This window comes from Lygodium microphyllum, chromosome 2, assembly GCF_053477565.2.
Source record: "Lygodium microphyllum isolate KBCC chromosome 2, Lygodium_microphyllum_v1.1.10, whole genome shotgun sequence".
NCBI lineage: Eukaryota > Viridiplantae > Streptophyta > Polypodiopsida > Schizaeales > Lygodiaceae > Lygodium > Lygodium microphyllum.
Genome location: NC_141136.1, coordinates 7,968,314 through 7,981,955, shown reverse-complemented (window position 1 = coordinate 7,981,955; position 13,642 = coordinate 7,968,314). Strand labels below are relative to the sequence as shown.

The 13,642-nt window shown below is 43.2% G+C and overlaps 1 protein-coding gene across 1 annotated transcript; it reads left to right on the top strand.

Moving 5' to 3' along the window:
* Positions 1-925: 925 nt before the first annotated feature.
* Positions 926-4,615, top strand: LOC148039453 (ammonium transporter 3 member 2-like). The gene is made up of 3 exons (XM_087690871.1): positions 926-2,221; positions 2,492-2,777; positions 3,231-4,615. The coding sequence occupies exons 1-3, from the start codon at positions 1,586-1,588 to the stop codon at positions 3,821-3,823; spliced, it is 1,515 nt and encodes a 504-aa protein (XP_087546997.1). The 5' UTR covers positions 926-1,585; the 3' UTR covers positions 3,824-4,615.
* Positions 4,616-13,642: the final 9,027 nt, after the last annotated feature.

Below are 13,642 nucleotides of genomic sequence, written 5' to 3'. Positions count from 1 at the left end.
CTCTTATGTTTCACAATCAAAATATAAGAAACCTTCATGGGTTTGAAATTGCAAACTACGTCCTTAATAATGCTTTACTCTAACATCAACACATAGATATATGCAAAATTATCACCCTTATGTGGTAATGAATAATTTATTTTGCCACTTATGGAGGAAAACTTGGATATTAGTGTCTTCACATATAATCACAATATCCTTCAATGGAAGTCATGTAGCACTATCAAATGGATAGATTTGAACATGGTCAATCTTAGCACTTGTGGTGTTATATTCTTTGTAATTACCACATTATGCTACTTGAGTACTTCTTGATTGTTGTAGAAGGGCTACATTCATACATATAAGCACTAAGCTTGAACAATTTGTGGGCAAGGTATGTGTTTGTGCGCACATGTTTTTGTGTGTGTAGAGAGAGAGAGAGAGAGAGAGAGAGAGAGAGAGAGCGAGAGAGAGTATATTGTCTCTAAAAGGCCAATGTGGCATGTGAGGCTACACCAAAATATACAAAAGTATTGTATCACGCATCTTAAAAGATAAAATATGTGCCTATGAGACATAATAGAGTATATCTATGGTGCAAATGTAAGTGATACAATTGAGAGAGAGAGAGAGAGAGAGAGAGAGAGAGGGTATGCGTTGATTCCCACTCCAAGCCATATATAAAAAGATGGTTATCTTATTGAATTATAAGCATTACAAATATTTAAAAAGCTTTGGGATCATCCCCTTAACGCCACATAACCTCATGAAGCTTGTGGTGGTTCCTAGTTCGGATGGTTGTTATAGTTTCATATATAAATAGATTCAACTAGATTCTAGAATCTCCTAAAGAACACAAGTATAATTGAGGTGTCTTTGTGAACTCACATCATAATATTACCTTAGGTCTCATACATACACTTTTATGGCTTTACGGAGGCTCGAATATCAAAGCCAATTTCCACATTACTTCTATTTGCGTGAGCTGGTGGACACCAAGGGAGACGTGGGGATATATGACGTATTTCCGACATTGAAACTTGTGGAGTAACAAGGGCATGCTAAGTTCTAAGTTCGTCTAACTTGTTATAACTGATATTTCATGCGTTGTGGGTGATGGCTTGGTCCATATAAAAGCCATGGTGGTGGTTTATATTGGGGCTCGGAAGTCAAATCTGCAGATCGTGCAGTCATCACGTTGCGATGGAGATAGCACGTGGTGATTTGTGAGGAGTTGCTTTGCTCCCATTTTCGTGGGACGCGCTCTCTCTCCCTCCCTCCCTGTCGTGTGCCAATCATAGGAGAGATCAAGCCTTCGCTTAAAAACCTCTGTTCCTTTACCGTCAAAGAGAGAGCCAGAGCTGGCCTTTGTCTCTGGTGCTCTCTCGTAAGAGAGATCAAGCTAGAGGCGGCCTTCTCTCTCTCTCTCTCTCTCTCTCTCTCTCGTCGAAGAGATACCCAGGTAACGCTAGAGTTCTCTCTCTCTCTCTCTCTCAGTACACATAGAAGACACCTGCGTAGGTTCGTCGACCACCGTCGGCGTCGGCTCAATTATACCCTTTCCCGGCTAATTATAAAATTTGGGATCCTCCGGTCAGCCACCATGGCGGCGGCGGGGGCGGTGCCGATCGCGTACAACAACACGGGAGGTGCGCTGCCGGATTGGCTGAACAAGGGGGACAACGCTTGGCAGATGACAGCGGCGACGCTGGTGGGGCTGCAGACCATGCCGGGGCTGGTGGTGCTGTACGGGGGCGCCGTGAAGAAGAAGTGGGCCGTCAACTCCGCCTTCATGGCGCTGTACGCCTTCGCTGCGGTCCTGCTGTGCTGGGTGCTGTGGGGCTACCGCATGGCCTTCGGCCACCGTCTCCTCCCCTTCTGGGGCAAGGCTGGCCCGGCTCTCGACCAGGCCTTCCTGGTAGGCCAGGCCGTCCTGCCCGAGACCGCCACCTCCGCCTTCCCCGCCCTCACCCCCTTCTACCCCATGGCCACCATGGTCTTCTTCCAGGGCGTCTTCGCCGCCATCACCCCCGCCCTCATCGCCGGCGCCGTCCTCGGCCGCATGCACATCCTCGCCTGGATGCTCTTCGTGCCTCTCTGGCTCACCTTCTCTTACACCGTCGGGGCCTTCAGCCTCTGGGGGGGCGGCTTCCTCTTCCAGTGGGGCGTCATCGACTACTCCGGCGGCTATGTCATTCACGTCTCCGCGGGCACCGCCGGTTTCGTGGCTGCCTATTGGGTACGTCACGGCATTGTTGTAGATCATGATGGGGGTTTATCACAGGGCTATAGATAGATCAATTCAATTACGTCATTAGCTCTCACGATAAGCAATTAGAGCTGCAGTGGTAAGGGGCTAATTCTGATGGCTTATGTGCTTGGGAGATTCATTGCTCACGACAGCTAATTGGACGTATGATAGTGTAATTAGAGAGCGGTAATTAAGGGCTAATTATATAATTGTACCATTTGCATTAGATGGTACTGCATTGACGTGTGATGCGTGCAGGTTGGCCCCCGCCTCACCCAAGATAGAGAGAGGTTCCCTCCCAATAACATGCTGCTCATGCTTGTTGGAGCTGGATTGCTCTGGCTCGGTTGGGCTGGCTTCAATGGCGGTGATCCTTACGCTGCCAACATAGACTCCTCTCTGGCTGTCCTCAACACCAACGTCTGTGCGGCGACCAGCCTTCTCGTATGGACGAGTCTGGACGTGATCTGCTTCAAGAAGCCCTCAGTGATAGGGGCGGTGCAGGGGATGATCACGGGTCTTGTGTGCATAACTCCGGCAGCAGGTAAACTTAGTCGTACTAGTGGGAACAGAAGGTTTAGTCATAGTGGGAACTATAGTAATTCCTATTTTGGTACTGCCAAGTTCATCATTTTCGCATTAATTACACAACATGGGCTCCATTGATATTGATATCATTAAGCTGTTGCAAGGATGCCAACCTGTACCTTACAATATCACGAGCTCTTACAAGCCAGCCACCCCATACATAGCTTACAATATCATGTATATGAGCTCCGTGTATGTGCAGTAGGCCCCTAAGTGCATCAGCTCTTGACATTGCCAGAGCTCTCCAAGCTGGTGGACTCTGGAGGCCGGAGCGTTAATGTTCGCGTGGCTGAAGACGCGTGACACTTCTTGTGAATATAGGACATGACATCTGTCGAAAAATCACCTACAAATCATTGCTCCAGAAGACTAATTATTGGTGTGATGTGTGCATGTCGACTACTGGCAGGTGTGGTGCAAGGGTGGGCGGCGATAGTGATGGGGATACTATCCGGCAGCGTGCCGTGGTTCACGATGATGGTGCTGCACAAGAGGTCGCGGCTGCTGCAGAAGGTGGACGACACGTTGGGCGTGTTCCACACGCACGCGGTGGCGGGCGTGCTGGGCGGACTCCTGACGGGCCTGCTGGCGGAGCCGACCCTGCTGTCGTACTTCTCGTCGGTGCCGGAGGAGCGGGGCCTGTTCTACGGGGCGGGGGCGGGCGGGCGGCAGGTGGGCAAGCAGCTGGCGGGCGCGCTCTTCATCGTGGGGTGGAACGCGGCGTCCACGACCATCATCCTGGCGCTGTTGCGCGTGGCGAGGGTGCCGCTGCGGATGGCCCACGACGACCTCCTCGTTGGCGACGACGCGGCCCACGGCGAGGAGGCCTACGCCCTCTGGGGCGACGGCCACCGCCATGAGGACACGCGCAACGGCTTCCATGTTGCCGACGGGTACGGCACACACGTGGCTCATGCTGGCCGGTACAGCGGGGACGAGACACCCTACGGGTCGGCTACGGCGGACCTCCGCTCCTCCGCTCATGTAGCCATCGAGCTCTGAGCTCGCATTTGCCTGTGCAACCCAGATTAGCATCCCGATTTTCCATCCCGTCGAGATAACGCCAACCAGACTGTTTCTTTCTTTCTTTCTCTGTCATGAGTCCACAAAAGCTGCTAGACCAGTCACCAGACTACTAGTCTTTCTTTCTTTCTCGGTCGCCATGTCCTGACCCACCAACAAAAGCTACTAGACTACCAGGATTCCTCCCTTTCTCTTTCACTGTCTGACGAAACGGTACGTACTACAGACCTTTTGCTGACCCCGCTCAAGAATCCTCTCTCTCTTTCTACTAAATCATTGTGTTGACCGACTTCACCCAGGTTGAAGTTTTCCACCCAGGTTCAAGGATTGTATTCGTGGGAATATGCCTTTTAAGGCCTTTTCGGATTGTCACTACCACGATAGAAGTCCTCTCTCTCTCTCTACTCAACAAACTCTACCAAAACACACCTCTATGAGCCCGGGTCTCTCTCTCTCTCTCTCTCTCTCATATCACCAACGAGAGGCCCTCTTCACAAGTTCACACCCATCTCTCTTTTCCCAACAATGCTAACCACCTCATCCCAAGATTGTGAGAAGTAGATCTTACCTTTAATTAATTTACTTCCTCATGTCCTTGTGCACCCTTTCCATGGCGCTCGGGAGTCGAGACCATCCTTCCTAAGATTTCTTGTATGGCTATTAGCACATGAAAGGATCACGTAGTACCCAATACCACTATTCATGAAAAACATTTTTCATAGCAGATACAAAAACCTCTAACTCAAATTTTTGCAGGGATTTTTGAATCAAATTATATATATTTGCAATTTTTAAAACTAAAAATTTTCAAATGTTCGAGGATTTAAACCTTCTTTAAATTTTGAAGGTTTTTTTTTAAATTTGCAATTCACTTTACATTAAACCTCGATTTTTCGTGAACACTGCCCAATACTTTCATTATCATTATGAAAAGTTCACTAGTACCCATATTGATGGGGTTGAGTCACAAGACCAACTCAAATTAAATGTCTCCATGCTTGGTTGTATAGTGATATCAAAGTTTCAACCTCCATAATGAAAATGTTGGAAGACTTTTAAACTAACAATGAGATCTCAACTATTTATGAGAAGGTTTAACCCATTGCTCTAGTACACATCATATATGTTCTAGGACCACTCCACATGGAATGTCTGACACTATGTAATATTAGACACTTTTTGCAAACTTATTGCATAACAAAAAAAAAAAACTTTTCCCACCCCATGAACTACAAAATATAGACACTTGAAATGACACCTAGACCCCTAAACTCGTGGCATTAGGACAAAGACAATTAAAAATCATGACAAATGTTATATGCTTTTGCTTATAGAAAGTAGTTCTGTTAATTATTATGTTTTTTTCAAACTTGCATGACAAATAAAACTAGTGCCACCTAACAAAGTAAATGAACTACTTCAAATTCCAAATACTTAATGACATCAAGACAAGACAAATAAAGAGACATGACAAATATTTTACGTTAATCCTACTTACTAATGATGTTTTTGCAAGCGGCTTGCATGACAAAAAGAACTAGTACCACCCAATAAAGTAATTGAATTCTTTCAAATCGGAATCTAGAGAAAGAAAGACACTTATGACATTTGTATAAGACAAATAAGAAGCCATGAAATATAATTTAAGTTTTGGCTTGAAAGGAAGAAGTTGCTTTTTACAAACTGTTGCTTTGGGCTAGCAAGACACTTATGACATTTTCATAAGACAAATAAGAAACCGTGAAATATATTTTAAAATTTTGGCTTGAAACAAAGAAGTTGCTTTTTATGAATTGTTCCTTTGGGCTAGTATCTTACTATTATTATTTTACAAATATTCAAGAGAGCAATTCAATTGCTTTGGGCTAGTATCTTATAATGCCCATACCATTGTTACATTACAAATATTCAAGAGTTTGAATTGCTATGTACTCATTTTTTAATTTATGAATCAAGAGGGTCATTTCTATAGAAAAAGAGATTCATATGCACAAATATCTAAGATATTCTAACATATATACATATATCTTTGTCATGACATATATAAATATATCTAAGATATTCAAACAAAAATGCACATATATTTGTTATGATATATATATATGTTAGATATGCTCAATGCCCCACCCTCGTAAGGGGCCACGAATGATCCATGGTGTTCTAACTTGTAAGGCCCCCATTATGAGGAGAAGCCATGTGAGAGCTCAGACATTGATTTATCTTGACTTGTATGTTAGATGATGTCTATGTGATGGAATGGTAAAAAGGTGACCTTTGTAGATCTGGCCTTTGGGTTAGATAGATTAGCTATATTGGTAGCAACTCAAGGTATAATGCATGGAGTTGAGGGGTGTGGGAGTTATTAGGGATCCCTATTTTGGGATTTGGGGGGCCATGAAAGTAGCCCTTGGCACACAAATGTCTTAGGGGGCCAACCCTTCCCCCTAACAAGGCCTCGAGGATAGTGCCCTCGGCTTAACGATAAATGAAATATTCCTTGGAATATCCCCTAGTGGAGTAGGGTGTTGAGGGTAAAGGTGCCTCTACCTAGCCACCTGTGTATTACTACATTGACAGTACCCTCACTTGCACACTGCAGGCGACAGTAAGTGCCCATCAGTGTCACTTCATTCTTTATTCTTTCAGTGACATTTGAATAAAAGGGATCGCCGGTCACACATTATGACTGTTGGAGTTCCCACATTGTGTGTGTGTCTCTCTCTCTTGCTCTTGCTCCTTTCATCATAGCTCTTGCTTCGACTTCGGGGCTCACCTCCCTTCAACTGGTATCAGAGCCTTCTTCTTTGCGAGCTCGAGCTCGGTCTAACACACTCTCAACTTCCATTCGAATACCTACAACAGTCATCTCTTTGTTGGTAGCCATAACCACTCCATTCGAGCTTCCTATCAATTGCATTCTTCTTGGGCACTCTTTGAGCCTTCTTGAGTAAGTTGGAGCAGCCCCCATAGCCCTCACCTTGCTGGTGCAACATCATGTTGTGTGGAACATATCCTTTTTTAGTAGCAACTCACGTTTTTCATCTCCTACAGCATATCTTCTTCATTAGGCAGCTATACAACCACTTATACACTTGGTTTTGATGCTTGGCATTGATCCTTCCACTGTTGGCATTTCATTTCAGCACTAAGCTTCAATTTTGGACTGTTATAATAGTCGATAGACTGTCATAAAATAGGGCACCACTTATCTTTGATGTCTAAACTCATTGCCATCGATGGTTGGATGATGTCAGTTGACGCTTATGTATTTGGGGATGCTATGTCATTGCTTGGAGTTGATTTTGGATTGATTTAACCACTTCATTTACTCTATTTTGGCTTAGATTTATTGGCTGGAAATACATGGCATCACTATTTGATGCTTCTATGGTCAGCTTTATTGGTCTTATGATGCCTGGTTATGTTGAAGTAATATCTATATGTATGGGAATGTTATGCCCATGTTATGGGTTGGTTTTGGAGCTAATTTTGGTACTGAAATAGCTTGGTTTGATAATGTATTCACTACTGTATACAACAGGGTTGAACCTCTTTTAATAAGAATTTTATATGCCTATTTTTTCTGGCTATGATTTGGGTGGTCTATATGCATTCCTGAGGTGTACTATTGATGCTAGTACATTGATATATCATATACCCATGATTTGAGGTGGCTTTGAGCTTCATTTGAGGAATTATTTACTCAATTTTGACAGTGAATTTATTGATGTAATAACTAGGGATGAAGCCTATTTGGTTAGTGTATGCTCTACCTATTGGTCACGGTGCTTCTTCTCGAGGTGACTCATATGACTACATTGATATATATAGAGGTTGGCACATGTCTTGTATTACTCTGGAGTGCCTTTTGAGCTTCAATTGAGCTTTGTCTTGGTTGGCATTTGATTGACATTGATCTACAGTGGCATGCTTTGTGACAGTAATTATGCCTATGGTCTATGCTTGACCCTTTAATACATGCTTTGATGCATATGTTAGAAATGCATGCTCCTTACATTGTCTATGTTTGATTGCCACTTTGAGCTTTAGTTGGGTGTTCATTTTCATGTGATGCCTCTCAGTTGACTGAGGCTCAATCTATGCATGGATAGTGTTGGCTCTTGGATTTGGGTGGTGCGACTTTTCATTTGACCCCCCACCGTGAGTGGTTTCATACCTATTGTAGTGTATTTGGTACTGTGCACTTAGGTGATGATCAGTCTCTTGCTATTTTTGGCATTGGTGATGCCACTCTATAGTTTCCCTCTGGTAGCACTTTTGTTCTCCATAATGTACGTCTTGTACCCACACTGACTAAAAGTCTTATGTATGTGCTGGGTAGCTTGATGATACATATTATCATGTATGCTTTGGTGATTCTACATGGAAGATAACTCGTGATAGGCTTGTTCTTGCAAAAGAGGTACCAAGTTTGGTAGCCTCCACCCCTTGGTTGTATCTGGTACTATTGACCATGTTTTGTTAATGGGTTCTATTCCACATGTATCTCTCTGGCATGCTCGTCTTGGGCATATATCGCTTAAGGAAATGAAAAATGCTTAGTGCTTTGTAGTATCTTCCACATTTTGGCTACTCGCAATTCGGGTCGTGTGATAATTGTTTATATGGTAGGCAGACTAGGAATTCACGTAAAAATTCTGGTATTCCACGAATGGGTGATCCTTTGGCTCTTGTGCATTCAAATATAAGCCCTAACGAGATATATAAGTACTTTGTTATATTTATTGACGATTATTCACGTAAGGTTTGGGCTTATGCCATAAAGAAAAAATGTGATGTCTTGGCCGTCTTTCAGCATTGTCTTTCTCTCGTTGATAATCAGTCTAGGCATAGGTTGAAATGCTTAAGGACCAATAACAGGGGTGAGTACGTCTCATGTGCCTTTGAGTAGTTTGTGATGAGTGTGGTATTAAGCGTTAGTTGACCGCCCATTACACCCCTCCCTAGAATGGTATGGCTGAGCATATGAATAGGACTATCCAAGAGAGGGTCCGCAGTATACTTAGCAAATCATGCTTGCCACAATATTTTTGGGCTGAGGTAGTCTCTATTGTCGTGCATCTCATTAACAGGTCACCTTGCAGTGGTATTGACTTCTAGGTTGTAGAGGAGGTATGGACAAGAAAGCCTCCCTAATATACTCATTTACGTGTCGTGAGGCCTTTTGCCATGTGTCCGAGGACAAACACAATCCTAAAAGTGTGAAATGCATTTTCCTTGGCTATGGAGATGCAAGTGAGATGGGATATTGTCTTTGAGATCCGCAAGTGCAAAAAGTGATCCGCAACCATGATGTTGTGTTCCATGAGGACAAAATGCATATGCAGCTTGAGAAGTTTTTGAGATACGCAGGGTTATCTTTCAGGAAGAGCCCCTTGCTCCCGCACAACCAGTTAGACAACCTGCACCAGTAGTCTATCCTCATGGCCAGGATGTTAGACACGATGTTAGACATGATGTTGGACAAGTAACATAGCTTGCATTGAGGCGTTCTACTAGAGATAGACAACCTCGTGACCGTTATAAGCCCTCCATAAATTATGTCTTGGTTGCAGATGCAGGAGAGCCTCTTATCTATGATGAGGCTATGTGTAGGGGTAATAATCACTCATGGGAGAGGGCTATGCAATTTGAGATTGACTAGTTGCATAAGAATCATACATGGGATTTGGTTTTCTTGCCTAGTGGCAAGAGGACTTTGCCTTGCAAGTGGGTGTACAAGTTGAAAAGCATCCCTGGACACCCCAGGCTAGCATATAAGGCTAGATTGGTAGCAAAGGGTTTTAAGTAGAAACATGGTGTTAACTTTGATGAGATATTCTCTCCTATGGTTAAGATGACCACCCTATGCTTAGTCTTGGCTTTGGCTGCATAGCTTGACTTGGACTTGTATCAGTTGGATGTCAAAACTATTTGCAAAATGCAGGTTATGTGCAGACGGGTGATGATTCATGCCACCCAATTTCACACATTGGAAAAGTTCCCTTGTCCTTGCATGATGGTAAGACAAAGAGTCTTTCAGATGTATTACATGTACCATCTATTACAAAGAACTTGGTGTCAGTCGGTCAGATGGTAGAGCAAGGACTGCAAGTCAGATTTAATGCAAAGGGTTGCTTTGTAGAAGACTTCAATGACAAGTGCAGGTTGGTTGCAAAGGGAAGTAGAGTTGGACGTATGTTTACTCTGGATGCTAGAATTCCTACTATGAATGCTGCTATGTATACTAAAGGAAAAGGTATTGTTGCAAATATTGAAATTTGGCACAAACGCATTGGACATGCAAATGTACAAAGGCTGAAATTAATGCAATCCAAAGGGTTGGTTACAGGTTTTCCTACATTTAGAATTGCAAAATTTCATAAGGTATGTGAAGCATGCCAGTTTGGTAAGCAAGCAAGACAACCCTTTTCACATGACAGAGATGTAAGCAAAAATATCCTTGATGTTGTGCATACGGATATTTGGGGGCCTACACAAAATGTATCTCTTGGAGGCAGTTCATACTTTGTCACATTCATTGATGATTGTTCTAGAAAGCTGTGGGTATATTTTATGAAGGAAAAGAGTGAAGCGTTTGAGCACTTTAGAAATTTGAAGGCTGCAGTTGAAAGAGAAACAGGCTTGAAAGTAAAGTGCTTAAGGTCAAATGGAGGGGAAGAGTACCTCTCGAATGAGTTCAGTGATTTTCTGAGGTCTCTTGGGATAAAGAGATAGCTCACATGCAGGTATACCCCACAACAAAATGGGGTTGCAGAAAGGAAAAACAGGCATATTGCAGAAGTTGCACGTGCCTTGATGGCTGAAAAGAATACGCCTAAGCATTTTTGGTCTGAGGCTGTTCATATTGCTGTTTATATTATTAACAGAACTCCTAAAGTTGCAGTTCATGGTATGACCCTTGAAGAGATGTCTCACACTTGAAAGTGTTTGGCTGTATTGCATATGTTAATGTGCCAAATGAGTTGCGGAAGAAACTGGATCCAAATGCTGAAAAGTATGTCTTTGTTGGATACTCTTTAGAGCAAAAAGGACATCATTGTTATAACCCTGTCACATGTAAGTTCAGAGTGAGCAGGGATATCATCTTTGATGAAATGAGCAGTTGGTATGCATCTAGTGGTGATGCATTGGATGATGATGATGATCATGACACTCATGTGTAGGCTCAAGAGCAAGAATCATGGACTCTTAGTGGACCAGAGACATCATCTAGTAGTCCTTGGTCTGGGAAACTAAGGAGTAGCTCTACATCTTCAGGTGCATCTAGTAGCACTACAGGTAAAGACAAAGAAAAGAATAAAGTGTCAGATGGCATTGATGCAGTTCTTGATGGAGAATCCAGTGGCTCAGAGAGCTTGGATGATGAGCTTGGCATTCCTTCAATGAGGACTCCATGTGTGCAGAGAGCACGCATCAATGCAAAGACTCCATTGAGTGATCCAGTGGTACATAGGTCTAGTAGGGTGAGATATCCTGTTAACATATTTGGTTTTGAAGGTTATGCAGCTCACCATTATGCTTATATGGTGAAACTAGTTGAGGATGTTGAGCCCACATGTTTTAAGGAGGCTGTTGGTCATGCTCATTGGGATGCAGCAATGGATGAGGAGATGGCTGCATTAGAGGCCAATAAGACTTGGGATCTAGTATCATTGCCGAAGAGCAAGAAAGCTATTGGATGTAAGTGGGTTTATAAGATTAAGCACAATGCAAATGGTTCTATTAGTAGGTACAAAGCTAGGCTGGTTGTAAAAGGCTATGCCCAGACATATGGCATAGATTAGGAAGAAACCTTCAGTCCAGTTGCTAGGATGGCAACTATCAGATGTGTGATTGCTTTGGCAGCAGCCAAAGGTTGGAGGTTGTAGCAAATGGATGTGAAGAATGCCTTCTTGCATGGTGATTTTCATGAAGAAGTGTATATGGATCAACCAGCAGGTTATGAAGATTTAGAGCATCCCACGTATGTGTGCAGGTTGAAGAAGGTGCTCTATGGGCTCAGGCAAGCACCTAGAGCATGGTCTGACAAGATCAGAGAGTATCTTGTCAATATTGGCTTTTATGTTTTTGATGCTGATCACTCACTTTATGTGAGAAAGGGAGATGCAGGTTTGGTCATCATAGTCATCTATGTGGATGACTTGATTATTACAGGTGATAGTGATAGTGGAATTGCTGAAGTCAAGGACTTTTTGAAGAAGAAGTTTGAGATGAAGGATTTAGGTGAGCTAAGGTACTTCCTTGGCATTGAGGTGATTAGATGTGATGATGGTATATGGTTTTCCCAAAGACAGCATGGCTTGGATATGTTGTCCAAGTATGGTATGATAGCATGCACACCACTTTCAGTCCTGTTGGAGCAGAATGTAAAGTTAAGTACTGATGTTGGGGATGAGATAGAAGACCCTACTATGTTCAGGAGGATAGTGGGGAGTTTGATCTACATGACCATTACAAGGCCAGACTTGAGCTATGCTGTTGGTCTTGTGAGTCAGTTTATGCAAGTACCCAGAAAGCCACATTTGGATGTAGTCAGACACATATTGAGATATGTGAAGTCCACATTACATTATGGACTTTTCTATGAGGCAGGTACAGATGTATATGTGTTTGGATACATAGATGAAGATTGGGCTGGTAGTATGTTTGATAGAAGATCTACCAGCGGATACATGTTCTCTCTTGGTAGTGCAGTAGTTACTTGGAGCAACAATGCTTTGTCAAGTACAGAGGCTGAGTATAGAGGTTCTGCTGTTGCGTGTATGGCTGCAAAAAAAGTTATTGGCTGATTTATATGTGCAGGTGGAAGGTCCAGTTGTCATTTATTGTGACAAGATGAGTAGTATACAATTGGCTAGGAACCATGTGTTCCATGCCAGGACAAAACATATTGAGGTACACTACCACTTTGTGAGAGAGAAGGTACTAGCAGGTGAGATTGACTTGGTGTATGTCAGCACACAAGATCAGATAGCTGACATCTTCACGAAGGCATTGGGTATAGAGAAGCTTCAAAAGTTTTGAAGCTTACTTGGAGTTGCAGAGATGCAGTTGAGCTTGAGGGGGAGTGTTGAGATAACAAGCTCAACACATGCGAACATTAATGATGGACTACCTGGTTAGATGGGTCCACATGTCTACACTTAGCACATTGGTGTTCATTATGACTCTCACATGGCCAACCACTGACTCATTACTTATTATATTCAGGTTGTTACACCTATTTACAGCTGGCATAGTTATAGCACCAATCGACTAGTATAGTCGGTTATGCATTGTTTGACTTAGTAGGCCACTTTTCTTTATGTTGTATCTTATCTATACTTTGTGTACATTGCAAAGAGTGTGGAAGAAGAAGAAGAAACCAGCAAGAAAATGTTTGGTCTCCATCTCTCTTCTTGTCTCTTGAGTGAGCGTCTCCTTATGCATTCTGTGTGTGTTCAGCGCAGCATCTTAAGCAAGTCCCCCCACCATGCGATTCTTGACAGTAGCAATGTGTGGATGAAGCAAGGGTTCAATGGGGCGAAAAAAATTATCGATGTTGAGAAGAAGTACACTTGAAGGCTTCTTGAGACGTCATTTGTGATTTTGAAAACACGACGTAGAATAATTGAGCTCATTGACACTAAGATTAGATTCCAGAGAGGTTGAGATTAGATTTGAATGGATAGTGGGAGCCTTCAATGTCGGTGGTTGATCGCCATTGTTAAGTATACTTGAAAAAAGAAAAAGGATGTGCACTACCTGGGGGTGTGTCTATCTCATGGTGTAGTG

What these genes read in the sequence shown, in the direction of transcription:
- LOC148039453 (XM_087690871.1), top strand. Translation starts at nt 1,586, where the DNA reads ATGGCGGCGGCGGGGGCGGTGCCGATCGCGTACAACAACACGGGAGGT. An exon ending in GTTTCGTGGCTGCCTATTGG is followed by an intron (nt 2,222 to 2,491) that starts GTACGTCACGGC and finishes TGATGCGTGCAG; the next exon opens with GTTGGCCCCCGCCTCACCCA. An exon ending in GTGCATAACTCCGGCAGCAG is followed by an intron (nt 2,778 to 3,230) that starts GTAAACTTAGTC and finishes GACTACTGGCAG; the next exon opens with GTGTGGTGCAAGGGTGGGCG.